This window comes from Schistocerca serialis, chromosome 9 (genome assembly GCF_023864345.2).
Source record: "Schistocerca serialis cubense isolate TAMUIC-IGC-003099 chromosome 9, iqSchSeri2.2, whole genome shotgun sequence".
Lineage (NCBI taxonomy): Eukaryota > Metazoa > Arthropoda > Insecta > Orthoptera > Acrididae > Schistocerca > Schistocerca serialis.
The window spans coordinates 416,351,780-416,379,134 of NC_064646.1; the positions used below are offsets into that span (position 1 = coordinate 416,351,780).

The 27,355-nt window shown below is 39.2% G+C and overlaps 1 protein-coding gene across 3 annotated transcripts in view; it reads right to left on the reverse strand.

The window, feature by feature from the left end:
• The window catches only part of LOC126419905 (connector enhancer of kinase suppressor of ras 2), a 131,827-nt gene that overhangs the window by 36,481 nt on the left and 67,991 nt on the right, over positions 1–27,355 (reverse strand). For all 3 annotated transcript variants that reach the window (XM_050087183.1, XM_050087182.1, XM_050087184.1), the window contains exons 11-13: positions 24,793–24,897; positions 17,776–17,956; positions 16,624–16,844 (exon numbers count right to left, since the gene is read on the reverse strand). In XM_050087183.1, the coding sequence (XP_049943140.1) occupies positions 16,624–16,844; positions 17,776–17,956; positions 24,793–24,897 (507 nt within the window). The remainder of the gene's footprint in view (positions 1–16,623; positions 16,845–17,775; positions 17,957–24,792; positions 24,898–27,355) is intronic.

A 27,355-nucleotide genomic window follows, 5' to 3' on the forward strand; every position in this document is an offset into this window, starting at 1 on the left:
TCATGGCTGTTTTATCCTCTGACACATTTGTTTGGTTGTAGGTCGTTTTACAGCTCCCTTCACATGAATTCATGTTGGATTTCATCGATCATCCATTTGTGCCAGTCCTCTCCCATATACACTTTCAATGGTTTATTTATCACAGCATCAAAGGGGTTGCAATTGAGAAATAAGTCCTCATGGAATAACAGCAAGCTCTGTATTTCCCTTGCACAATTTCTCTTTCACAGCATTTTTAAAGTGACTGGTACACTAATCTAGCACACGAAGAGAATTGATCTTCAATAAAACACCATTCTTTCTCTCCCACACTCCATTAATCCATTATTTCATACCATCCTCAGCCATCCAACCAGTGTCATGTATGTGAACACCACCACCTGCCAATAGTTCACAAGGTTTTGACATTGTTTAGCGCTTGAAACTTATCATTGGATTAAGTTTAGTACTGTCAGAAAACATGAAAGGACTGCAGTGTATTGCATTTTTTCATAATCACTTGCTTTTATAGCTACAGTTTTAGAACCTTTCATGGCAAAAGTTCTGTTACTAGACACATCAAGTGTCAGAGGAGTCTCGTCCATATTCACTATTTGGCTCAGTTCCATACTGGTTTTCTTTCAATTTTGAACAATAAAGCAATGGAAAGATGATAATTTTTCTTCATACTCTTGTGCATTTCCTAATGTATTTTGGTTTTTGTTTGCGTGCTAAGTCTGTGACACTTCATAAACCTTTAGCATCAACCAACTCCACTCTTTAAAAGTCTGTTAAGTTCCACTGTAACACTAGCTTAAGAGTGTGTAGTTCAATAATTTTTGTATTAATTCCAATGCCATTTTGACAGTGTCCTTCAGAATCCATTTCAATATGCCATCATCTAGTTTTGGCCATTTTGCATTCAGTCCTCTATTTGCACATTTAGTGTTTTTTTTAGTTCTTTTTTACTAGTTCACCAATTGCAAATTGTCTTTTTCTGTTGGTGGAGGGCCGAAATGCCATTCAGCTGTTCTGTTTCCATGTTGTTCTGCATATACTATTACTTCCAAATTACAGCCTGCATCATATAAACCTTTTATTTTTTTCCATTACAAAACTAGCTAGTATAAAAAATATTGTACTATTACCAATAACATACATCACTTTCAACTCAAGTTCAATGGTGCCATAGACTGCAACGATACATCATAAATTGACAGTGTTTTGTGTCTATGATGGCGAGGAAGAAGGGGAACAGTGTTTGCAAGCTTGTGAATCCTCGCAACTCATGTTCGTCACATAGGTGCACTGCTCTAAGTTGAATCCAATGGTGTCAGATAGAGATAAGTTTCCTGTGGCATCAAATGTATGGCCATTTTTAAGAGTGGTGGGAATTTTAGCAATCAATGGACATTTTTAACATTAATTTCGAGTATAAGATATACCTGACGTTTGTGTCTTATAGCCCACAAAATACGGTAAATGGTGAGTAGCAAACGTTCCTTTTAATAATATTGTCTTCATACTTTATGATTAGATGGACTTTAATTGAATATTCCACATGATGATTTAAGAGTTCGTTGTTTTCCCAAAGCAGTTTTAGGTACTAGATACAGGCAACAGTACACTCATAAACAATGTTATCAAACCTGTAGGTGGTTGCGTCAAGGTCTCTGTGTGTACGGCAATGTGTACTAGCACTACAAAAAGAGGTAAATCTACAGCTACTTTAGCCTCTGTGCTCTTACATGTGTCTCTGCATTACAGATCAATCACCTGTAGGTGAGTGGTTGGCTTTCTTCATTTCTATTTATTGTTTTCATCCTTACTGTACTAAAACATAATCCTTAAGCTATCATGCTCTGTGATTAACAGTGTGACATCTTGACTTGGCAGTCAACCATGCGTATAAACAAAAGGGAAATTTGTCAGTCTGAAGGGGGAGGTGTGCTACTGGATAACAAGCCTTGCCTCCTCCTCATAGGACTAGCAGTCTAAACCCATGATTTGTGCTTCTTTATGAGCAGAATTGGCACATGGTCAAAGAGACTGCCAATTCCTTCTGATGATGTGAGTCATCCTCAACTTCATGATGGATCAGGATTAGTTTCTTTGCTCATTTCAAAATTAGAAATGAACACAATGAGTAACACACAGTTCAAAGCAAAACGAAATACAAAAATTATGTGGTAATGAAGACCACACTACTGCTTACTAATGTTTGTAGTGTCATAAATGAAGTATTTCTGTCTGATCTATGAAGCTATCTTAAGCAACCATAATGTAAAGCACATCGCACCTAAAACTCACATTAGTGTCCACATAATACCCATCAAACGAACATATCACCATTACAAGTTGTAGAAATTTCTCAAGAGCTCAGAGGCATACATTTCGTACAATGAGTGCAAAAATCAGTTAATTCTATTAAGTTTAAATCACCAAGATGAAAAACAAAAACATAAAATGGAGGCAAATGATACCTGATGTAACTACAAACTGCAATTAATATACCCACTGAAAAACAACCCCCTACACATTTATTTCAATTAATAAGGCACAGACAGTATGTATGTATGACTTTTTTGCAATATCTGTAGTGCTGTTTTTGGTGGTCACGGGCTGCCTTTTCAGATTGGATTTACATTACATATCCTTTCTGTAAACTGAGAAAAGCAAAGAAGCTGTATTAGGAGCTCCCAACCTCTGATTTTAATGTGACTAGGAATCTGTCTTTCTTTATCTCCAACAGCATAATTTTGATGATCACTATTTTCACCATTTTTAATTGTAGATCTCTGAGAAATTTCGCTTGGGTTTAATTTTCCATTTTTCACTGCCACTAAGCATCACCACCTACATATAGCATGTACCTGCTGCGATGTCCAATGTGACTCGGTAAAAGCAATGCAACACACTAATATCATCTATAATGGAATCCCAGTTTTCCAGTCTTCACTGATGATTTTCGTGCATTGTTCCTTTTTTAATACAGTATAGATTTTAGTCATACACTGACTCATTCAAATGTTACAGCATGAAGCACACACTATTCTAATGTGTTTCAATATCTTGAAAAATTGTGTGTTTTGGTAAATTCAATGTTTTTCAAAATGTGGTCAAATATCTCCAGGCCTTGTTAATTTCCCTGAAAATGATGCAATTTTTGATAATTTTTAAAAATCAAATCCTCAACTCTACATAATGTGTAACTGCAGTGTAAGAGCAACACAACACAATGATTCGAAATCAGCCACTCAAATGGCTTTTTTTTTTTTTTTTTTTTTTTTTTTTTCAGCGACTTTTAGTGCTTTGTCTGAGATGTAAGTGCCAGTATGGTCATTTGGGAAAAACAGCTGTGCCAAGCACTACTTTAAGATAGTTTACACTTTGAATGCAACGGGTCATAAAACTTATTAATGAGTAGTTTTTGTTGGGTTTGACCATATATCTGTTTTGGTACTTATCCAAACAGCTTTTGATGAGCATGAAACTACTTTGCATTAAAGCTTCTTGTCTGTTGCTGGAATTAATTGAGGGTGGAAATATTTTTCTGCCTATTCTCAGCCACAGATTAGCAAAATTAAACCATCTGAAGCCTTCCCTTGAGAGTGGGGTGTGGCTACATGCCCACTATGCTGTAATCCGTAACAGCTTTATCAATTTCTTTGGTAATGTGATCATTGTCTGGTCACTGACCTGTTGGATGAAGCAGTAATTGTTGTATAGCAAGTTGATACATCAGTAAACTTCCAGTTCTTTAAAGAAACAAATTCCTGTGTATAAAACAGCTTCAAACTTCTGACTACCTTTCAATTGAGCTAATGTGCAAGCAAGGAAAAGTTTAGAGAAAGTTTGAAATTATATTTAAATTTCATTAGAAGTCAGTGGTTTTATCATCAAATATTGGATGTGTGCACTCTGGGTAATTTGCACACAATTTTATGCAAAAGCTAGTTTTTCACACTTCTCCATGTTTATAACATCATATTTCCTGAACTGTGTGTCATACAATGATATAATTTTGCAAGTACAGGGTGTTTCAAAAATGACCGGTATATTTGAAACGTCAATAAAAACTAAACGAGCAGCGATAGAAATACACCGTTTGTTGCAATATGCTTGGGACAACAGTACATTTTCAGGCGGACAAACTTTCGAAATTACAGTAGTTACAACTTTCAACAACAGATGGCGCTGCAAGTGATGTGAAAGATATAGAAGACAACGCAGTCTGTGGGTGCGTCATTCTGTACGTCGTCTTTCTGCTGTAAGCGTGTGCTGTTCACAACGTGCAAGTGTGCTGTAGACAACATGGTTTATTCCTTAGAACAGAGGATTTTTCTGGTGTTGGAATTCCACCGCCTAGAACACAGTGTTGTTGCAACAAGACGAAGTTTTCAACAGAGGTTTAATGTAACCAAAGGACCGAAAAGCGATACAATAAAGGATCTGTTTGAAAAATTTCAACGGACTGGGAACGTGACGGATGAACGTGCTGGAAAGGTAGGGCGACCGCGTACGGCAACCACAGAGGGCAACGCGCAGCTAGTGCAGCAGGTGATCCAACAGTGGCCTCGGGTTTCCGTTCGCCGTGTTGCAGCTGCGGTCCAAATGATGCCAACGTCCACGTATCGTCTCATGCGCCAGGGTTTACACCTCCATCCATACAAAATTCAAACGCGGCAACCCCTCAGCACCGCTACCATTGCTGCACGAGAGACATTCGCTAACGATATAGTGCACAGGATTGATGACGGCGATATGCATGTGGGCAGCATTTGGTTTACTGACGAAGCTTATTTTTACCTGGACGGCTTCGTCAATAAACAGAACTGGCGCATATGGGGAACCGAAAAGCCCCATGTTGCAGTCCCATCGTCCCTGCATCCTCAAAAAGTACTGGTCTGGGCTGCCATTTCTTCCAAAGGAATCATTGGCCCATTTTTCAGATCCGAAACGATTACTGCATCACGCTATCTGGACATTCTTCATGAATTTGTGGCGGTACAAACTGCCTTAGACGACACTGTGAACGCCTTGTGGTTTATGCAAGATGGTGCCCGGCCACATCGCACGGCCGACGTCTTTAATTTCCTGAATGAATATTTCGATGATCGTGTGATTGCTTTGGGCTATCCGAAACATACAGGAGGCGGCGTGGATTGGCCTCCCTATTCGGCAGACATGAACCCCTGTGACTTCTTTCTGTGAGGACACTTGAAAGACCAGGTGTACTGCCAGAATCCAGAAACAATTGAACAGCTGAAGCAGTACATCTCATCTGCATGTGAAGCCATTCCGCCAGACACATTGTCAAAGGTTTCGGGTAATTTCATTCAGAGACTACGCCATATTATTGCTATGCATAGTGGATATGTGGAAAATATCGTACTATAGAGTTTCCCAGACCGCAGCGCCATCTGTTGTTGAAAATTGTAACTACTGTAATTTCGAAAGTTTGTCTGCCTGAAAATGTACTGTTGTCCCAAGCATATTGCAACAAACGGTGTATTTCTATCGCTGCTCGTTTAGTTTTTATTGCCGTTTCAAATATACCGGTCATTTTTGAAACACCCTGTACATTCAGTGCTATTTGTGGACACTGTCTGCAAAATATATTGCAAATACAGTTTGTAATAAAAAAGAAATAAATTAAAGTGTCATGCATGGTGTGGCAGTTTTACTACATGAACAGTGATTATATAGTAAGAGGAACTATTTTCCTTTCATAATTTTGTGGATGGTGTGAATGAGCAAAAGTTTCATAAAGGTTTAAAACTATGTATAAAGTCTGTTGCACACCAGTAAGTGCTCTCATTCTTTAATACCAAATAAACATAGTCTGGGTATTAGTGCAATGAGTTTCACTGTCTCAAGTAGTATACACAGTTTGTAACTGTAAAACTTATTTTACTGTGGTGGAACTTTTCACATAACATTACACCTCTTAATGAGCAGATCATGTCAGCATTTTAGATTTTTGAATTCAGTCACTATTTATATGAAGTATTAAAAATCAAATAATGTAAAATCCACGATGGATCATAAGCAGCTGCTCGTAGTCTGGCACTGGCACCCAGAGACAGTTTTCATGTGTGCAAGAGATGTATTTGTGTGTGTGTGTGTCTGTGGGGGGGGGGGGGGGGGGGGGGGGGCACGCGCGTGCGCTCGCGCTGCCTAACTCAGAAGGAGGTAGTGATTCGAGAATTTCTGTGTAAATTCTAGAACCACCGAGCCTTCTACCATCTTGAACACACAATATTCTAAATATGAGTGTGGGATGGTAAAATCCTACCTACAGCATGTCACATGTTTGTGTGTGCAGGTTTAAAATCAGTTGCGGGAAGAAAGTAGATGCAGAAGTCAAACGGCATCGACAAGTACCTGTTCGGCAATCCATATGTGTATTAGTGACTGTGTATGGAAGAACCAAAGAATCTATATGCAGCTTTGTGCTGATTGTGACACTGACTATTATTATGTGAAACAAGAACACTTGAAAAAGTACTCTTATAGACTCTTGACTCAGCCTTGTTAGAGGCAAGATGTTTTTTCAATCTCTTTTTCTGACAGTCGTAGTGTTTAAGCAGACTTTCTTTCGAACGTAAATCAATTTGTTTCTAACATATAACTGTACGAGAGACTTACTGAAGTTACATATTATGTTGAAAGTAATAATTTTTAGTGTGCTTGAAAGTCAAATACATCGTTGATTGACAAAATGTAAAGTTTGTATCACTACTTATTTCACTAGTAGAAAGAGGATTGAAAGTTCCTGTACCTAGCGTTATTCGACGGAGAAGAAGTCAAGAGAGTTTCCAGCAGCCAGCTATCCAGTAAAGAAGAGCGGCTGCAAACCCCAAGTAAGTCATCTCGTAAAGAAGTGAAATGTAGTTTGGGGAAATAAATCAGTATCCCCACACCCACACACACACTGTAAGTTGTCAAAACGCTAGAATGTGGCGACCTGTGTAAAAGGACAAAAAACACAGGAATTTTCAGTCAAAAAACAAGAAAAGAAGCTGTTGTGTGTTGCCATAGCAACCAAACATAATACGACAAGGGATTTACTCTCAGACATTGGAATATGTTCAATTATCTAATGGAGCAAAATCTGAATGAAAAATGGTGAAGACATGAAAAATTCACAACAATAAAACAGCAAAGAACATTTCGACGTATTTGTCTAAGAAGAAATATGCATAGAACCAAGAAGACCCAGTGTGGGGAGTATACAGCTCTCACACAGGTCGCGGGGATGCAGACGTGGAAACCAACGTACACCCGATGCCGCCGTCACCAGCTGCTGTTCACCAGTGCAGGCCTGCCTCCACATCTGCTCACCTACACTACAAGAATTCTACGCTGGATGAGCATGAAACAAAATAGGTTTGGCTATGAAAATTAGCAAAGAAGTGCCTAACTGGGCTGAGTTGGTAAATTTAACCAAAGCTCAAAGTGTGACGCTAAGTAAAGAACTACGCTTCGTAAATTGTCAATTAAATACCCAGAGTGAAGATTTAAATGCGCAGAGGGAAACTCTAAATATTTAATGACAAATTTAGGTTTGTTAAGTGCCAAGGTTGACTGCCAAAGCGAAGAATTTAGTAATCTGTGCGAAGGCATAGACGCTTTGAAGTATACAGTAGTAAGTATAATGATGTAAGGCATGAGTTGTACACTTGTGTAGATAAGCAGAATGAGTTAATTCCAGTCATTCAATCGCAGATTACAGGTGTCAGTACACGAGTAGATAATGTAGAAAGAAATTTCAAAGAGAAAATAGCTAACTCTGATATCATAAATGTAATTAGTTTGGCGGAACATTTGGGGAAATTATAGATCGAAAAGTTACCGAGGGAATAACATCCAGGAATGTATTGCCTATTCCTTCTTCTGAAATTAATGATACCAGGAAGGGTATGGACGACCTGTGGAAAGAGATTAAGCTTATCCAAGATAAAGTAGACGAAAGTGTATCTTCACCTAGTGTTATATTAACTAGTGAAGCTGTGACTGATATACAATGGAGAGCTAATACAGGATTATGTAGTCAATTCCCTAAATTTAAGCTTGATGGAGAAGTACATCCGACCCATTTCTTAAAAAGGTTTAACAAAGCATTACCAAAAAATTAGGAAGATTCTAAGAAGATCAAATTTGCTGTGGGGTACCTCCTAGTGGAAGTCTCAGAATGGGGCACAGCAAATATTGAGAATTTTTCCTCTTGGGAGGACTTTCAAAAGAAATTTAAAGAGAAATACTGGTCTGCCAGTGCTCAAGAAAAGTTGATATCAGATCTATGGGACTCAAAATATTACAATAATACTTGGGGTACTATGAGGAAATATTTCGATTGATTGGCATTTAACACGAGCAAAGTATCGAGATAAGCCAGTGGAGGAAGAGGGATTGGTACGTATTTGAATTAGGCGATTGCCCATCTATGCGAGAAAAGACATCTTATGTAGTGGTTAGAAAATGGTAGAAGAGTTGTTGTCTTTTGTTGATGCAATAAATAAGGACCGCAACGAAATTTTACACCAAAGTGAAAGTTCAAACTATAAAAAGAATAGCTGGAATAATTTAAAAAGGCATTAGGCAAATTTAGCAAAAGTACACCAGTGCAATAAGAAAAGTTGTAACAGCAACTATCAAAAGAAGCATTCACATTCAAATTTAGATCCAGTAACTTCTCAAGAATTTTTACCGAGTAACACCAACAAACACAAAATAGGAATGTAGTACCTCGTCACGGTAACCAACCCGTGACGCTAAGTAATGAGGAAAATGTTGTTTGACCTGGGTCCAGGGCCGGGTCCCAGGTTGTGGAAATACATTAGGAGGCTATATTCCATATAAGTATGTTAACTTTACGCACAAAATACCCACAAAGGTATGGTTATTGCTTGAAGAACCAAGCTTATCTACTAATAACCCACAACCTATAATAGCAGGGACAGTGGAAAATTCCGAGTTTAACGTATCCAAATTTGAAAAGGCAACATTCTTTAGCACTATGGATTTGACCGTGAGATATTGGCAGATAAAATTACATCAAGAATCCAAAAAGTATAAAGCCTTTTTGTTTGATGGAAAATCATATCATTTCAATGTATTGCCATTTGGACTTAATAACTCTGTGTCCATACTTATACGTGCATTAGATGAAGCACTAGGAAGAGACTTATTGAAGGATTTGATAATATATGTAGACGATATCCTAATAATATCAGCTACTTGGGAGGAACAGTGTCTAACTTTGTGCAAGACTCTGAAAAAATTTAAAGAGAAAGGTATTACGGTGAAGCTGTCAAAATCCTTTTTTGCGCGCCAAGAACTTAAGTTTTTAGGGCATATTGTAGGGGTAGAGGGAATCAGACCAGACTCTGAATGCATGAAAGCTATCAAAGAATGTCCACACACCAGAAATGTAAGACGATTAAAAGGATTTATAGGTATGGCCGGATACTATCGATGGTACGTACGAGGGGAGTAGTTAAATGACCCGAGAAGTTCACGTTTACTAAAACAGGGAGTACTGTGGACTTGGGCTCAAGGTGCAAATGATGGATTTGAAAATGTTAAAAGAGTGCTTGTTGAGGCACCCATATTACATCATCCAGTTATGGGTGAACTGTTTAAAATTTTGACACATGCATCTGATTACGGTATTGCTGCCAAGATTTTCCAAGGAGAATGGGGTTCGAGAAATGTAGAACAGAACCATAGCTTTTGTTAGGCTACGGAGAATGGGGTTTGAGAAATGTAGAACAGAACCATAGCTTTTGTTAGCCGTAGCCTAACTAAGCACGAACTAAATTACACAGCTACCGAAAAAGAATTATTGGCGATTGTGTGGAATATTCAAAAGTTTCAAACACTAGTATGGGGATCAGAAATCCATATTTATACAGATCAGCAAGCTTTATCCTTTCTGATGAGTAACTGATTACAACACAGTTGGTTGATGTGCTGGATATTTTTCCTACAGGAATACAATATCAAGATACGATAAGTAAAAGGTTCCAAAAATATAGTAACTGATGAATTATTGAGGCTGCCCGTACGAATGGAAGACTTTAAGCGTACGGAAGGGCCCGGAATTATTTATGCCATTAATTTTATGTCATCAGAATATCCGAACATCAGGGTAAAAGAGATGGTTCAAAGAATAACAGAGAATATTCATCATGATCCTTATTTCACAGAAATATTTTCTGAATATTCATCATGATCCTTATTTCACAGAAATATTTTCTATGTGTATCCAGGACTCGTTACCTCCTAATCAATTGGGAAAATGGAAAATTGTAGATCATAACTTGTTTTGGGGAGACAGTGTAACATCACAGCGTTGGCGTTTATGTCTTCCGAAGATAATGGAAAACGAACTTATATGGTATGTTCACACAGGGTTTGGACACTTCGGAATCAAAAAATGCATATCTTATATGGATAAATTTTATTATTTCAAGAAGCTAGGACATAAAATAGTATCTATGATTGGAACCTGTGAAATTTGCCAGAGAGTAATACTCACGTGAAGTACAGAATGTATCCTATTATCCCCAAGCCATTACACGACCTTACAGCAGCAGATTTCTTTGGACCAGTTCCACAAGGAAAGGGAGGAGTATAATATATTTTGGTTATCATAGAATGCTGGTCAAAATATGCTAAACTATATCCTATTAAGCGAGCAAATATGTAGACAGTTATACACTGTTTACAACAATACTTTCTAGAAGTAGGTAAACCAAAATGGTTTCTTACAGATAACAGACCACAATTTGTGGGCAACGAATTTAGAGAATTCCTAGTGTGGGAAAGTATTAGACAAGTGTTAATATCCATTTATAACCTGTCATCAAATGCATGTGAACGGGTAATGAAGGAAATTGGGAAATTATGTCATGCATACTGCCATGAAAAGGCTGTGGAACCTCAGTACCAAGTCGATGACCTGGTTCTTATAAAACAACATCTTCCCAGCTCGACTCTGAGGAAAGAGACTCAACTTTTTTCAAAAATATGAGGGAACATCCCGGGTACAAACAGTGGTCCATCCTAAGACGTTATTTTTAGTAGATCCCACAACTGGATTAGAAAAACAGAAATACAACGTAAAGGATGTAAAATTGTATATCCCCCAGGGATATTAACACTCTGAATTAATGGGCAGAGTGCCGACCGTCGGATCCCAAGTTGTTTTCTGTGTTTCTTCCAAAATAGTTTTCCTGTACCGAATTCTTTTAAAATCTAAAATTATCCTATAACCTTAATGCTTAAAAAAACTGAATACGAACATAAAATAAAGAACAACTTGAAAAGAAGAAGAAGAAGAAGAAGAAGAAGTAGAAGAAAGTTATGTCCAGACGAAATAAATTGAATAGAGTATTATGTTTGTGGAAAATATAATATGATGTGACTAACTGAACAATTGTTATACCGAAGTGTACAGTTTTCTATTTTGTATAGAGTATTTTATACCTTTTATGAGATGTGATATAGATGGGTTCTTACTTCTCATCTTGAGGACCTGTCTATCTTTTACCTCTTTCCATATTCATAAACTTCTATCACTGAAGTCCTTCCTTATTTCCGTGGGTAATAATAACCTACATCTTATCTTTAGCTAAGAAGGCCGAAGAATCAGACTACACGAACACACATCCAAATATACACAAATATACATACACTTCTACACAAACATTAAATTATATAAGACAAAGCCCGTCACGATGTGAGAACCACCGGTGCTGTAGGGGAAAAGGTGTGTACATTGGGAATTATGCGCACATATATGGGGAGTTATGATGGTTCTAGATTGAATATACATAAGAAGAGGTGCACATACATAACGAACAACTATAAAGTAGTAATGAGTACTAGATAAATATGAGAGAGGCATGAGCAAACAAAGAAAACTAAAGGAGGAGTAGAATTAGTCAGGTTGGTCATTAAGCTACGTCAGTGCAATAAAAACTCTGACGAATTGAAGGATAGTGGGGCGTTATCTCTATTGAAAGTATAGAAGTTGATAAGTAGAGGACTCTTAGGGAGAGAATGATATATTAAAGAATGACTGCTATGTTTAAAATAGATTTATAGCTTTACCAGAAGATACTTAATTATGGTATATATAAAAATGTATATTAGGGTAACGAACCATGAGGCCTACTCAGAAAAGATTAGGGGGGGGGGGGGGGGGGGCGTACAAGGCACTCACTAAGTATAAAGGGCAGATGTACCTACGTGGAGATAGGATGATCTGTGGCCTAAAAAATAGAGATGTTTTGTAAGGGGCGTACCTGCCAGAATGGAAAGAGCTAGTGCTCCCATAACGTCAACCCACAAGCAAGGAATAGGTGCTGATCCTAGGAGAAGGGGACAGTATCGTGACAAAAGACACAAATTTTATAGGAATTATTCTGGAAAGTGTAAATTCTATGAACAACTAGCATTATTATGTTTTGTGGAAGTAAATGAGTGTCAAAAGAACACTTTAACTTCACCCAGAGTTCCTCCAAGCTACAAACAATGAAAGTAGTACATACCAGGAAAAAGATAGTACTAAAGATAAGAATAGAGAAAAAGATTACTCATGTGTCCTAAACACCCGAAATTCACAATTCGGGTGGGGGTGGGGGAAATAAATAAAAATAAACAAACAAATAAATAAATAAATAAAAGAAAAAGAGTCCTCACAATTACTAAATATTAACAAAGCTGACTAAACCAACAAATAAATGCTCATGTCATAATAAGAAAGTAAAAGAAGAAAAGAGCAGAGAAAAAATAAGCAGAAGATTGTGCAAGAAAGGACAGAAATTGTTACTCAAAGGAAAGATATGTATATAACCATACGTAAGAAGTGTATACTGTTAAGATATGAAATGTTATTATGATTGATATTATGTGAATAATGATTATGTATAAAATATTTCGTGTTCGGTCTTGGGCGGGGATATGTAGTGATTTGAGAATTTCTGTGTAAATTCTAGAACCACTCAGCCTTCTACCGTCTCAAACACACGATATTCTAGTTATGAATGTGGGATGGTAAAATCCTACCTACTGTGCAGCACACGTTTGTGTGTGCAGGTTTAAAATTCGTTGCGGGAAGAAAATATGAGGTACCCTCCACCACACACCGTATGGTGGATTGTGGAGTATGTATGTACATGTAGATGTAGAAAGTAGATGTGTTAGTAAGTGTGTGTGGGAGAACCATGGAATCTATATGCAGCTTTGTCAGGGTGTATATGCGGACAAGGAAAAAAAATTCCCGGATTTTCTGATTAAAAATACACTTTCTCCCGGGTGAAAACATACTTTTTCCCTGTTAACTGACAGTGTATTTTCTCTCAGAACTGTATAACTTATCAGTCCTTTGAATGGTTATGGCTTTATATACGGCGTAGAATTTCCCGGCGGTTTAGAAAACGAAACACAAGGGAAAAAAGCACGTTTTGGAAAGATCTTTAATGTGCTGCACCACGTACGCTGCACATTTTCGTACTACGGAAGTATAAATCCGAATTCCACCAAACACCGCATGTTACTTTCCAAAGCAATGAAATCGAGATTGTGATGCGCTTTGTAACCCAGGTATAGCTCATGTCATGTGATCTCACCAGCTGATGAAAGCGGGTATTCAGAACTTAGGACACTCGACGTAGTCAGCCAATAGCAACATCACTGTTAAGTAGTGCGAACACACAAACAGAAAAAGCTAATAGTGTTGCTACACGAAAAGTAAAGCTTTCACATATAATATTGGTCTGTAAGATTAATACGCTGCAAGAGAAGCTAAGATTTCACATATAATGTTGGTCCTGTATGCGCGTATTACAGTTTAAGATATATCACGCAAATGTGTCAGAAAAATTTATAATTATGACATAAATGTGTGATCATCTGGGCTCGAAATTCATCTAAATGGCTCAGCATCAAAGAGTTGATTTTTAAATGAGAGTCAAATGCTCTGTGATTTAAGAAATTCATCGTACACACTCGCACATAGCTCAACTTGAGTAAAAGGAAATTTACTTTTATAGTAACGCTTTTCAAACCACCATTTGGAATATTTTCCCGTGACCTGTTAGAAATAGGTTCGTTTTTGCAGTTGCCAGAGAGCGCCAGATGACAGGCATCACAGCGCTTGCACAGCCACAATGTCGGCAGAGGACACTCCAAGTGCATTGCAATTTTGTGACCCATACTAAAATGTGCACATTCAAAGGATATATTTAAAGTGCACATTCATATGTCCAGATTCCCAGTGAAGCACGCCATGACCTGATATTAAGCTTTTCAATGTAGTTTTCGGGATGTAAATTTTCTTGGAGTACCAGTACTATGTTATCTCATGTTTGGTTCTTTATTATGGCATAATGACATACGTGCTAGTTGTTGAAAATGTGCACTTGAAATGCAACAAGTAGTGTGTGGAATTAAACACTTCGTTTCAAGTATATTGTATGCCTCAGCGGAAAAGATTAATAAAGGAAAATTTCTTTAGCAAACCGACAAAAAGAACTTCATTTTTCTGCAAGGCAACTAATGATTGACTGTCAAAGGTGGAAATAAAATAAAATCTGCAACTAACAACACATTTTAGCCCTCCATAATTGTGTGAATGTATTTTAATTCACTTGACAGCCCCCACCCACAGAAATCTGTTTTATTTTCATTTGACATGAGAGCAGTACACGAAGAGGAAACAGCAAAGCACGGGTCTCGTGGAGACGACGCACTTCCCCACTGTAACTCAGACTGCTCTGCGCATCAGCCCCGGATCTACAATATTTCCGTATCGGGGCAATACACCGCCACTCCCTCGAGTGTTTGAGATGTTGTTGTTGTTGTTGTTGTTGTTGTGGTCTTCAGTCCAGAGACTGGTTTGATGCAGCTCTACATGCTACGGATGTCAAAAATTAATAAAGAAAAAAAAAAAGAATTTTCAAAAATATGTTCATTTTGTAGCGCACATCTTTCTGAAGAGTCTGATGCATTTAACATATGTGTTCGAGGAAATGTAAGACATGTTATTTGGTCGTAAGTGTGCCAAAGTGCAGTGCCACACCTCTTCACACAGCATTCTCCTATCGCACGTCACTGTATTTCACTCTGTGGAATTGAAATGTGTATACTTTGTAAAGGATGCCATCAAACCATATCCAGGACAGTGGAAATTAAAATGTCCTGTGGTGCCTCTCATGCTTACAATTGGGTAGACGTATCAAATATATCACTTCCTGAGGTCTATGGTCCCTTGGAGACGTAATTAACAATGTTTGGACTTTCTCCTTGACTTGTATGTATTAGGAAACCTTCATTCTTACCAAATTTCATGATTTGAGGTTATCAGGAAGTACACTATAGATTTTGATGATTAAGTTTTCAAGTATCAAAATAAGTGACATAAATGCAATTGACAGTTAATAAACACAGCATGTTAATATAACTCCAAAACTTAAATAAATGAAAAATTACCATATCAGATGTGAAATTACACAAAATATGCACTAAAAACTTGAAATTAAAATATTCTGGAAAGTCTTGGAATTCCCAGGACCGATACCTTGCCAGAACCAATATCGATAGACAAGTATCATCGAGATTCTCAATTGCTGGGATACATGAACTACCTATATACATAATTATGTAACAATACAAAATTAAGTTTGTATGGCACTCTTGGTGTGCAAGTCTTACTTGCATTTATCCGGATTTTTTCTGGGTTAATGGTACTCTGACAGTTTTAAGCCTTTGTCTGTCCATTGATTTGGTTGTGTACTTCCTACTTAAATCACACTGCACTTGCTTTTGGTACTTTGCTTGCGAGTAATGTAACTATGCCACTTACACATACTTCAGAGTCAGTAAATCCAACTTACGATCACACAAATTAAATTCTTTTACATAAAAATGAGTCACAGAGAGAGGGAAAAATTATTTTTAACAATGGCTACAGATTTTTGCGTTTCTTCTGTACATAACCAAATCATAATAAAAAGTTATAATTACTTACCTCATTGGATACCTGTACAACAAACACAATTACTCACAACTTCAGTCATAACATGAGATACACTGAAACTAGCTGCATGTACAAGAAAATAAATTAAAACCGTTTTACAATCAAAATGGTTCAAATGGCTCTGAGCACTATGGGACTTGACATCTATGGTCATCAGTCCCCTAGAACTTAGAACTACTTAAACCTAAGTAACCTAAGGACATCACACAACACCCAGTCATCATGAGGCAGAGAAAATCCCTGATCCCGCCGGGAATCGAACCCGGGAACCTGGGGGCGGGAAGCGAGAATGCGACCACACGACCACGAGCTGCGGACGTCATACAATCACAACTGACAATGTGATGAAGTTCATTTGTTCACTGGCTGTCTGGCTGACTAACTAAGTGGCTGACTTAACGGTAGTGTGTGTCAATCTCAAATTTCGCCAATTCCTGAATGTTCACAGGGATGACAATTTTGGCCCCTTTGTGACAAGAACTGATGCTACAAATCTCCATCAAACCTTATAGGTTACAATAATTTGTATTTTTCAACTCACATTCATAACAGCCTAATCTAAAATGTTTGCACTTAAAGCAAATGCAACTAACCTGCTTGACTAGTGACAGGTCGTCGCTGTGGTGCTGCAGGAACTACACGTCGGTAACTTCTGAATCGTGCTGTTGGAACAGGCTGTGGTGGTGCTCCAAGAAAGCGAAGATATTTCCGATCAAGGCTAGACGATGGATTTGGTGATGATTCATTTGCAGCAGTACTGGCAATCTTATTGCTGGATGCTTTTTTCAGTGAACCAAATTTTCTTGACTCGGCACTGAGAAAGTGAATGTAAATTAAAACAAAGTTCTACTGACCAAGAAATACAATTAAAACATGAAAAATCATAATTAATTTCACAAAGAGGAAAAATCATCTGACAAATATAAAAAACTGAGACAGAATTCCTGGTCAGTATTTCCTTTGAGGAAACAAAACTTTTAGTGCACTGATATGCACAATTCAAGATACATCAAACTATCCTAGTTTTCAGAAATAAAAAGTTTCTTCCTTGTGGAGGAAGGAGGGCCAGCATGGGAAAGTTAAACAAACATCCCAGAATGAGAGCAGCTCATCTGTTGTTATAATTCTACAAGCAGGGACAGTTTCATGTACTTTTATATGCGTATATCAGAAGTACTAAAAATTTTGTTTCCTGAAGGTAATTATTGACCACCAATCCTTCCTCAATTTTAAACAGCTGAGCCAAATGGAACACGTTTGGAAACAACTGGGTACCAAATCTGTGCCTACAAACCACTGGCCTATAATTTAAAGGTATTGTGTGATGTGCGCGATGTGCGCACAGACGTCTGGTATGATGTACCTCCAGAAGAGAGAGTGTGTGTGTGTGTGTGTGTGTGTGTGTGTGTGTGTGTGCACAATTTACTAAATTTGTTACACATGGATACGATGTGACCAGAAAGATTATTGTAATACATCTGTCCCAGGAACTTCGACTCCCCTATTTTCAAAATAACTTGATGCTATCAACACCTCTCAGATCTATGGCTCCCAAGAAATAAAAGTGCCAGCAACAGCAGAGAAGTTTGTCTTCAAAGATAATCAATCCTACTAAACTGTCAGTACGATTTTTGCACCCACAACATTTAAGATTTAATTTTTGAGTGTGATAGGTGACAACAAACAAAACAATGGGGAAGTCACCATCTTTGACCGGTTATTGTACCAGGTGACAAATACCATACCTAATTTTTCCTGAGTCTTCTCCAGTTGAGGAAGTTGTAATGGCATTCTGCGGTGATCCAGGCTGACTGGACCCTCCAAGCCATGCAGCAAATCTTCGAGATTTGGGACTGGAGTGATTGCTGTCCTGGTCCATTGGTAGCGGTGTCAGTGGATCTTCTTCTTCTGTTTCACTAAAGACAACTGCAAAAGAAACATGTTAAGATCTTTGTTTCATAAACACAGTTACTTGTTTTCATCAGATAATGGTAGTGCCTAACACTCAATGACATGTGGACTTAACAGTTTTTACTGACCTTCAGATGTAACAGGGCATGTAGGAAAACGAATTTTGATCATGAACTGGATATACATGGTGAACCAGAAACTCCGCTGACAAACTTTCAGCAATTGTTCAGGGATACCTTCTGAGTATTTTGGTGTAAGGGATCATGGTCTCCAGTGTGTCATTACAGAGTCATTGCATTTCATTTGGTTTTTTGTTGCAGTTAGCTTTGCATCTGTACTGCACTGAAAATAGTGCACAACAGCGCAAATTTCAATGCTATGTCATTATATGGTGGCTTGCAGAGTATGTATGTAGTTGTAGATGTCTTCTTTAGAAAACAAAAACTGTTCCTTCCACTCATGGTAACTCATGTTGTCAACACAAATGTTGACTTTAATCTTCACCCTCAGACTAACACTCAATACTGCTTGGCTCTGTCTCAGGCTTGCTTTCTCGGCAGTGTTAGTTATACATTACACCTGAAAGTTTGTCAGCGGAGTTCCGGTTCAGCCTAAATAATTTTCACTGGAAGACTCCATTACGTTGCATCAAACTTTTATGAAAGATGAAACAAAGAGGCAAAGATGGTAGCAAGAAAAGGATAAAAAATATATGTTGAGGACTATCTACAACACAATTTCTGGTTTCATGCAACATTTTAAATAGTGGAGAGGTAGGGGTGGGGTGTTGGTGAAGGTGGAGATCACAGTTGGGGGGGGAGGAGGGGGGAGAAACTATTATGACACTGATTCACAACTAGTGTGCTCCATGTTGCAACAGATGGGAAGGTAAAACTGCTTATTGTTGGATTGTAGTAACCATTCAAAAACAAAATGTGAAGTCAGTTCCGTAATACAGTTATTAGTTGCAAATAATCTCAAAACAGCTAAATTTTGTCATGAAAGTTGTGTTCTACTGGATGAAAGGAGCAAAAGTGCTGTGCCTACATTGTTTCACTGTTTTAAGAATGGAATGAAGAATATTCATGATGGCGACAGAAGTGAGTAGGTATTTGCAGCCAGCAATTAAGTGCAGGGAAAACTGGTGAAACAATTCATGAAAACTATAATTTAACTATGTCTCAACTCTCCAGAGGTGTGTCAGAGCATGACTAAATGAATAAACTGCCAGAAGTTCTGTGCTTAACGAGTTCCAAAGCTCTTTCCTGAGAACCACAAAACACAATGGATAACTGTTTATCTGATCGTAAAGTCCATTGTTTAACATATTAAGAATGCCTACTGATAATTGTAACTAGCAATGGCACATGGATTTCCTATGCTAACAAACAGAACAAAACAGCAGTCTGTGATTTGGAGCTGGTACTGTGATGTCAATTTAAGAAATCAACACCTGCCAAAAACAGTCAGTCACAAAGATTATGGACTAACTTTCTTTGGGTGGGGATGTTAAAAAATTTTGTTTTTGGATATTATAAAAGATGAAATGACAAATTCTTATTTGTTTTGTAAAACATTACAAAACCTGAGAAGGTTTGGCCAAATGAAGAATTATGTTTATATGCAATGCAATTCTTGGGCACACACTTTTCCAGCAAATGCAATACCCCGTTGCATCTGTTCAAACAGGGTATTTTTAAAATTCACCCTGCAGAGCATACTTAGCGCCAAGTGATTTCTACTATTTTCCTCACATGAAAAGCGGCTTATCTTCAAACATTTTATCTTTGATGAGGACCTTCTAGACACTTATGAGCTTTCTGCATTTTCAAGTGGCAGAATTTTATACACAGGGAATTTGCCCATTAGTTGAATTGCAAAACCATCTTTTTCTAATAATTTTCTGTACTCCAATATTATTTTAATAACCTAATGGAGGATATGTATATTTTTTATTTTTTAAGTGAATTCATTATTGATTTAAAAAAGTTACTCTTGTTGAAGTAACCAATGTAAAAAATTTCTGGTATGTCGGAAGAAAAATAGTTTTGTAATCTCCATATAAATATGGCAAAGATTATCAAAATCATACATATGAAGATAGTATCTGTTCTTTTGGACGTGTCCAAATGAACAGATACTATCTTTATATATATATATATATATATATATATATATATATATATATATAGGGAAACATTCCACGTAGGAAAAATATATCTAAAAACAAAGATGATGTGACTTACCAAATAAAAGTGCTGGCAGGTCGACAGAAACACAAACAAACACAAACATACACACACAATTCAAGCTTTCGCAACAAACTATTGCCTCATCAGGAAAGAGGGAAGGAGAGGGAAACACGAAAGGAAGTGGGTTTTAAGGGAGAGGGTAAGGAGTCATTCCAATCCCGGGAGCGGAAAGACTTACCTTAGGGGGAAAAAAGTGCGGGTATACACTCGCGCACACACACACACACACATATCTCCATCCACACATATATAGACACAAGCAGACATATTTAAAGACAAAGAGTTTGGGCAGAGATGTCAGTCGAGGCGGAAGCGCAGAGGCAAAGATGATGTTGAATGACAGGTGAGGTATGAGTGGCGGCAACTTGAAATTAACAGAGATTGAGGCCTGGTGGGTAACGGGAAGAGAGGATATATTGAAGAGCAAGTTCCCTCCAGTCCAGAATCCCTGAACCATTACACCAACAACCTGACAACAGCTTTCGCATCCCGCAACTACCCTCCCGACCTGGTACAGAAGCAAATAACCTGAGCCACTTCCTCATCCTCTCAAACCCAGAACCTCCCACAGAAGAAACACAAAAGTGTCCCACTTGTGACAGGATACTTTCCGGGACTGGATCAGATTCTGAATGTGGCTCTCCAGCAGGGATACGACTTCCTCAAATCCTGCCCTGAAATGAGATCTATCCTTCATGAAATCCTCCCCACTCCACCAAGAGTGTCTTTCCGCCGTCCACCTAACCTTCGTAACCTCTTAGTTCATCCCTATGAAATCCCCAAACTACCTTCCCTACCCTCTGGCTCCTACCCTTGTAACCACCCCCGATGTAAAACCTGTCCCATGCACCCTCCCACCACCACCTACTCCAGTCCTGTAACCCGGAAGGTGTACACGATCAAAGGCAGAGCCACGTGTGAAAGCACCCAGGTGATCTACAACTGACCCGCCTACACTGTGACGCATTCTATGTGGGAATGACCAGCAACAAACTGTCCATTCGCATGAATGGATGGGAATGACCAGCAACAAACTGTCCATTCGCATGAATGGACACAGGCAGACAGCGTTTGTTGGTAATGAGGATCACCCTGTGGCTAAACATGCCTTGGTGCACGGCCAGCACATCTTGGCACAGTGTTACACCGTCCGGGTTATCTGGATACTTCCCACCAACACCAACCTATCCGAACTCCGGAGATGGGAACTTGCTCTTCAATATATCCTCTCTTCCCGTTACCCACCAGGCCTCAATCTCCGCTAATTTCAAGTTGCCGCCACTCATACCTCACCTGTCATTCAACATCATCTTTGCCTCTGCACTTCCGCCTCGACTGACATCTCTGCCCAAACTCTTTGTCTTTCAATATGTCTGCTTGTGTCTGTATATGTGTGGATGGAGATATGTGTGTGTGTGCGCGAGTGTATACCCGTCCTTTTTTCCCCCTAAGGTAAGTCTTTCCGCTCCCGGGATTGGAATGACTCCTTACCCTCTCCCTTAAAACCCACTTCCTTTCGTCTTTCCCTCTCCTTCCCTCTTTCCTGATGAGGCAACAGTTTGTTGCGAAAGCTTGAATTGTGTGTGTATGTTTGTGTGTCTGTCGACCTGCCAGCACTTTCATTTGGTAAGTCACATCATCTTTGTTTTTATATATATATATATATATATATATATATATATATACATATACATATACACTCCTGGAAATTGAAATAAGAACACCGTGAATTCATTGTCCCAGGAAGGGGAAACTTTATTGACACATTCCTGGGGTCAGATACATCACATGATCACACTGACAGAACCACAGGCACATAGACACAGGCAACAGAGCATGCACAATGTCGGCACTAGTACAGTGTATATCCACCTTTCGCAGCAATGCAGGCTGCTATTCTCCCATGGAGACGATCGTAGAGATGCTGGATGTAGTCCTGTGGAACGGCTTGCCATGCCATTTCCACCTGGCGCCTCAGTTGGACCAGCGTTCGTGCTGGACGTGCAGACCGCGTGAGACGACGCTTCATCCAGTCCCAAACATGCTCAATGGGGGACAGATCCGGAGATCTTGCTGGCCAGGGTAGTTGACTTACACCTTCTAGAGCACGTTGGGTGGCACGGGATACATGCGGACGTGCATTGTCCTGTTGGAACAGCAAGTTCCCTTGCCGGTCTAGGAATGGTAGAACGATGGGTCCGATGACGGTTTGGATGTACCATGCACTATTCAGTGTCTCCTCGACGATCACCAGTGGTGTACGGCCAGTGTAGGAGATCGTTCCCCACACCATGATGCCGGGTGTTGGCCCTGTGTGCCTCGGTCGTATGCAGTCCTGATTGTGGCGCTCACCTGCACGGCGCCAAACACGCATACGACCATCATTGGCACCAAGGCAGAAGCGACTCTCATCGCTGAAGACGACACGTCTCCATTCGTCCCTCCATTCACGCCTGTCGCGACACCACTGGAGGCGGGCTGCACGATGTTGGGGCGTGAGCGGAAGACGGCCTAACGGTGTGCGGGACCGTAGCCCAGCTTCATGGAGACGGTTGCGAATGGTCCTCGCCGATACCCCAGGAGCAACAGTGTCCCTAATTTGCTGGGAAGTGGCGGTGCGGTCCCCTACGGCACTGTGTAGGATCCTACGGTCTTGGCGTGCATCCGTGCGTCGCTGCGGTCCGGTCCCAGGTCGACGGGCACGTGCACCTTCCGCCGACCACTGGCGACAACATCGATGTACTGTGGAGACCTCACGCCCCACGTGTTGAGCAATCCGGCGGTACGTCCACCCGGCCTCCCGCATGCCCACTATACGCCCTCGCTCAAAGTCCGTCAACTGCACATACGGTTCACGTCCACGCAGTCGCGGCATGCTACCAGTGTTAAAGACTGCGATGGAGCTCCGTATGCCACGGCAAACTGGCTGACACTGACGGCGGCGGTGCACAAATGCTGCGCAGCTAGCGCCATTCGACGGCCAACACCGCGGTTCCTGGTGTGTCCGCTGTGCCGTGCGTGTGATCATTGCTTGTACAGCCCTCTCGCAGTGTCCGGAGCAAGTATGGTGGGTCTGACACACCGGTGTCAATGTGTTCTTTTTTCCATTTCCAGGAGTGTATATACACACACACACACAGATATATATATATATATATATATATATATATATATATATATATATATATATATATATATATATATATATATATATATATATGTGTGTGTGTGTGTGTGTGTGTGTGTGTAAGTGCTGGCAGGTCGACAGACACACAAACAACCACAAACATACACACAAAATTCAAGCTTTCGCAACAAACTGTTGCCTCATCAGGAAAGAGGGAAGGAGAGGGAAAGACGAAAGGATGTGGGTTTTAAGGGAGAGGGTAAGGAGTCATTCTAATCCCGGGAGCGGAAAGACTTACCTTAGGGGGGAAAAAAGGAAAAAAGGACGGGTATACACTCGCACACACACACACATATCCATCCACACAATATGTGTTTCTGTGCATCTATTAACCAATGTAATTTTGAAATAAATATTGAACAGTGCCACATGTTTTTCTGAAGTGCCATCTAACCCTTTGACTTCATGTACACAAAAGTAAGTTCCTTGTTTTGTGAACTGACTGTAATGAAACAATGTCCACTACCTCAACACAAGAGAAAAGAGCGTTGTTGGCTGGGCGGCCCCACCTGGGGTCAATTGGCCACCTGGTGCAAGTCTGTCTATCTGACACCTGTTTGGGGAATTGCGTGTCTCTGTGATCAAGATGAGATAAAATGATGAGGACAACCTGAAGGCCAGCCCGAGTGAAGAAAATCTCCAATCCTGGAACTTGCAATCTAGAGGCTAACCACCAGACCAGTAGCTGCGAACAAGTCTGACACAAAAGAAATGAGACTTACGAAGTAAATTTGTGTACTTATCAAATTAATAGCAAGGATTTTCATGTCAGAGACATTTGTATGTTGCTTGCTTTCATCCATTCCTTCCACTGCTCAAAATATTTCTCCATATTGTTTTCCTGAGGTTGCATAGGGGGCTCAAGAACACAACTGTAGTAAACTGCTTGTCCATTGCTACAGAGTTGGTAAATTTTAATGAAACATGTGACAGAGACAGGACACAGTTAAAGGCAGAAAAGGTTGCACACTAATATGTTATGACAAGTAGTTCCTTGATGTTGTAAGCAGTCTTGTTTCTTTTGTTTTGAGGCAGGGCAAGTTAAACTGTAGCTCTAATGAATACACAAGATAAAATTCTAGCAAAGCCTGTGCCTTAGTTGTTGTATGTGCAGGCTAAAATATTCAAGAACTTAATTGAAAGTACATCATAAGTTTTATAGGGTAAGTACAGATAAAGTAATACTGTTACACATACATAAAACGAATCTGAGAGCCTACAGTGGACACTGAAATTGCTTTAGCATTCAGAAATTACAATAAGGCTGTGGACACATCTATGACAGAACTAAAATCGTCTCATACGTTCAATGGCCAGTAAAAGAAGGAAAGGGGTGGAGGAAGGAAATTACACTGCTTATCATGAGAATGAACTGTATATAATCTTAAAATTTGTACTTTATAGAAACAAACCTTCCGGTTCCTGCGATGAATCACTGACAACTGTGGCAGCACTTATGCAGTCCAACCAGCCTGTTAACTCATCTTCTGACTCCACTGCAAAGTAAAACACAGTACCTGGAAACATGAAACACACACCTCAGACACAGGTAAAGGCATCAGATGATATTGAAAATTTCTGTATTAAGTATCTGGAAAGAACTAGTAAAAAAAAAAAAAAAAAAATCTCTCTCAACAGGAGTTTCATTATCAATAATGCTTTCACTGCAGTTCTCACAGTCCCTGAAGTACATAGTCCGTACCACAGAGAAGGTGACTGATTTTATATTCACGGAACCACTACTTCCACCTGTGATGTGATGCAGAGTGTTTCAACTACCTGCCGCCTTAGTATATTTTGAACCTCAGTTGTGAAAAGAGCAATGGAGTAATATGCAAACATTAAGGTTTGTTTCAAATTCAAAGTGGGCAAGTGTGCCACAGAAACTTTTGAAATAATACAATGTGTTTATGGTAGTTAAGCAATGAGTCATAAAAACATTTTTAAGTGTTGTGCAAGACTTTGTGATGGCCGAGAGAGCATTGAATGTGAGCAACGTCCAAGAACATCAGTGACAGTTTGAGTCAAAGAAAATGTTGAAAAAGTGGTTGAAATTCTTTGAAATGATTGTTGAGCTTCTACCAGGTTAATTCAGAAGCTCACTGGAATTCCTAAACCAACCGTCCATCATATTCTGACTGAAAATGTGGGCAAAAAGAACATCTGTTGTCGCTTTGTACCCCACTCGCTCATGGACGATCAAAAACACTGCAGAGAAATGAAACAATTTGCTGATGGGGATCCAGACTTCTTGTCGTGAATCATAACAGGTGATGCAACATGGTGTCTTTAGTATGAGGCACTTACAAAGCGCTAGAGCTTGTAATGGAAAGGACCAGAATCTCCGAAACCAAAAAAAGTCAGAATGCAGAAAAGCCACGCAAGACACTGCTCACAGTCTTCTTTGATTCCAAAGGAATTGTCCCTAAAGAATTCGCTTCAGAAGATCAAATGGTGTACACACCTTATTACTTGGGAATTCTAACTCATTTACAAGTGAAGACTGTTTGGGCAAGGCCTGAATACTGCAACCAAGGAACATGGTGTTTGTTGCATGATAATACTCCAGCACACTAAAGTACGAGCATACATCATTTCTTGGCCTCCAAAAAGGTATCACTGCACTTTACCACCCTCCATATTCGTCAGATTTGGCTCTGTGCGACTTCTGGCTGTTTCTCAAACTGAAAATGAGGGGTGAAAGGATAGCTTTTCAACATGATTTCCGATATCCAGGTGGCTATGACAATAGTCCTGAAGGCAGTTCCAACTGTTGACTATCAGAATTGTTTTGAACATTTTTTCCAACACTTACAGTTGTGTATTGACTCACAAGGAGACTATTTTGAATAAAAAAGGCTTGTACACTACAAACAACCAATGTCTTATTTTATTTCACATCAGTTACCTTTTCGGTGGGATGGGCTGTGAAAATGATCATGGTGGTGATGGAACAAGAAAATATGGGAAAATATTGGCAGGCATTACAAAATTACTGAACAACTATTATTGTAGTAATTAACAAAGCCTTCTACAGAATTAAAACAATTTGATTCCCATTTGTGTGTGTGACAACCTGTTGGTGTCAGTTTCTTACTTGAAGAACAATTTGTTGATCGCTTTAACTGTAACAATAACTGTGGTAAAACAGAAAGATATATTGTTTAATTTTGAAGGTAATATTATAACCATTAAACCTTAGAGTAAAAAAATAAGTGATCTACTTGAAGTGCACTCATAAATCTAAAAAATCTGAATTATCAGATGCAGCTGATATGCAAACTCCAAACCTTGGCTTTAAACACTGTATGGTGTGATTCTGTGAACAAAGGCTTTAATAATCTCTTATGAAGCTCTTATCATCAAGATGCTTAAACCACACAAAAGATGTAGTTAAATTATAAATTGCCCTTTGTGTAATGGTATGAGTACTGCTATACTCTACAACAAATTATAGTAGTGTTGTTTCCCCCCCTCACCCAACAGTTTATGTCATGCAAAATAGCTGTTATGTCATCCCAAGAACACACATGGGGGAAAAAAGAAAAAAGGACATAAAAACTACAACAGATCTGATGAAAATACCTATTAACAGAAATTCAATGTTTGAAACTTATATCCTGCAGATGGCATCTTCTTCGCATGCTGTACCATAAATTCATCAAATTAGCCACCATGGCTCCCCCTACACACAGCAAAATCTCAAAGATGATATTCTTACCAAACAAGTCACGCACAAATGTCATTTATTGCCTTACATGCAAATCAAAACTGGCAAGGCTGTGAAAATTGTGTAATGAATATTCAAAAGAAGATTACCACCTCAACATGAGTGACCTGAAATAACAGTTATTGTGATCTCTTCATTTCAGTGGGAATAATGTCCAGTAACCTCTGTGCTGAACAAAACACTATACAGTCACTTGAGAGCTATGTAATGGGTATCAATGAACTGTAGTAGGGCTGTTTTCTGCC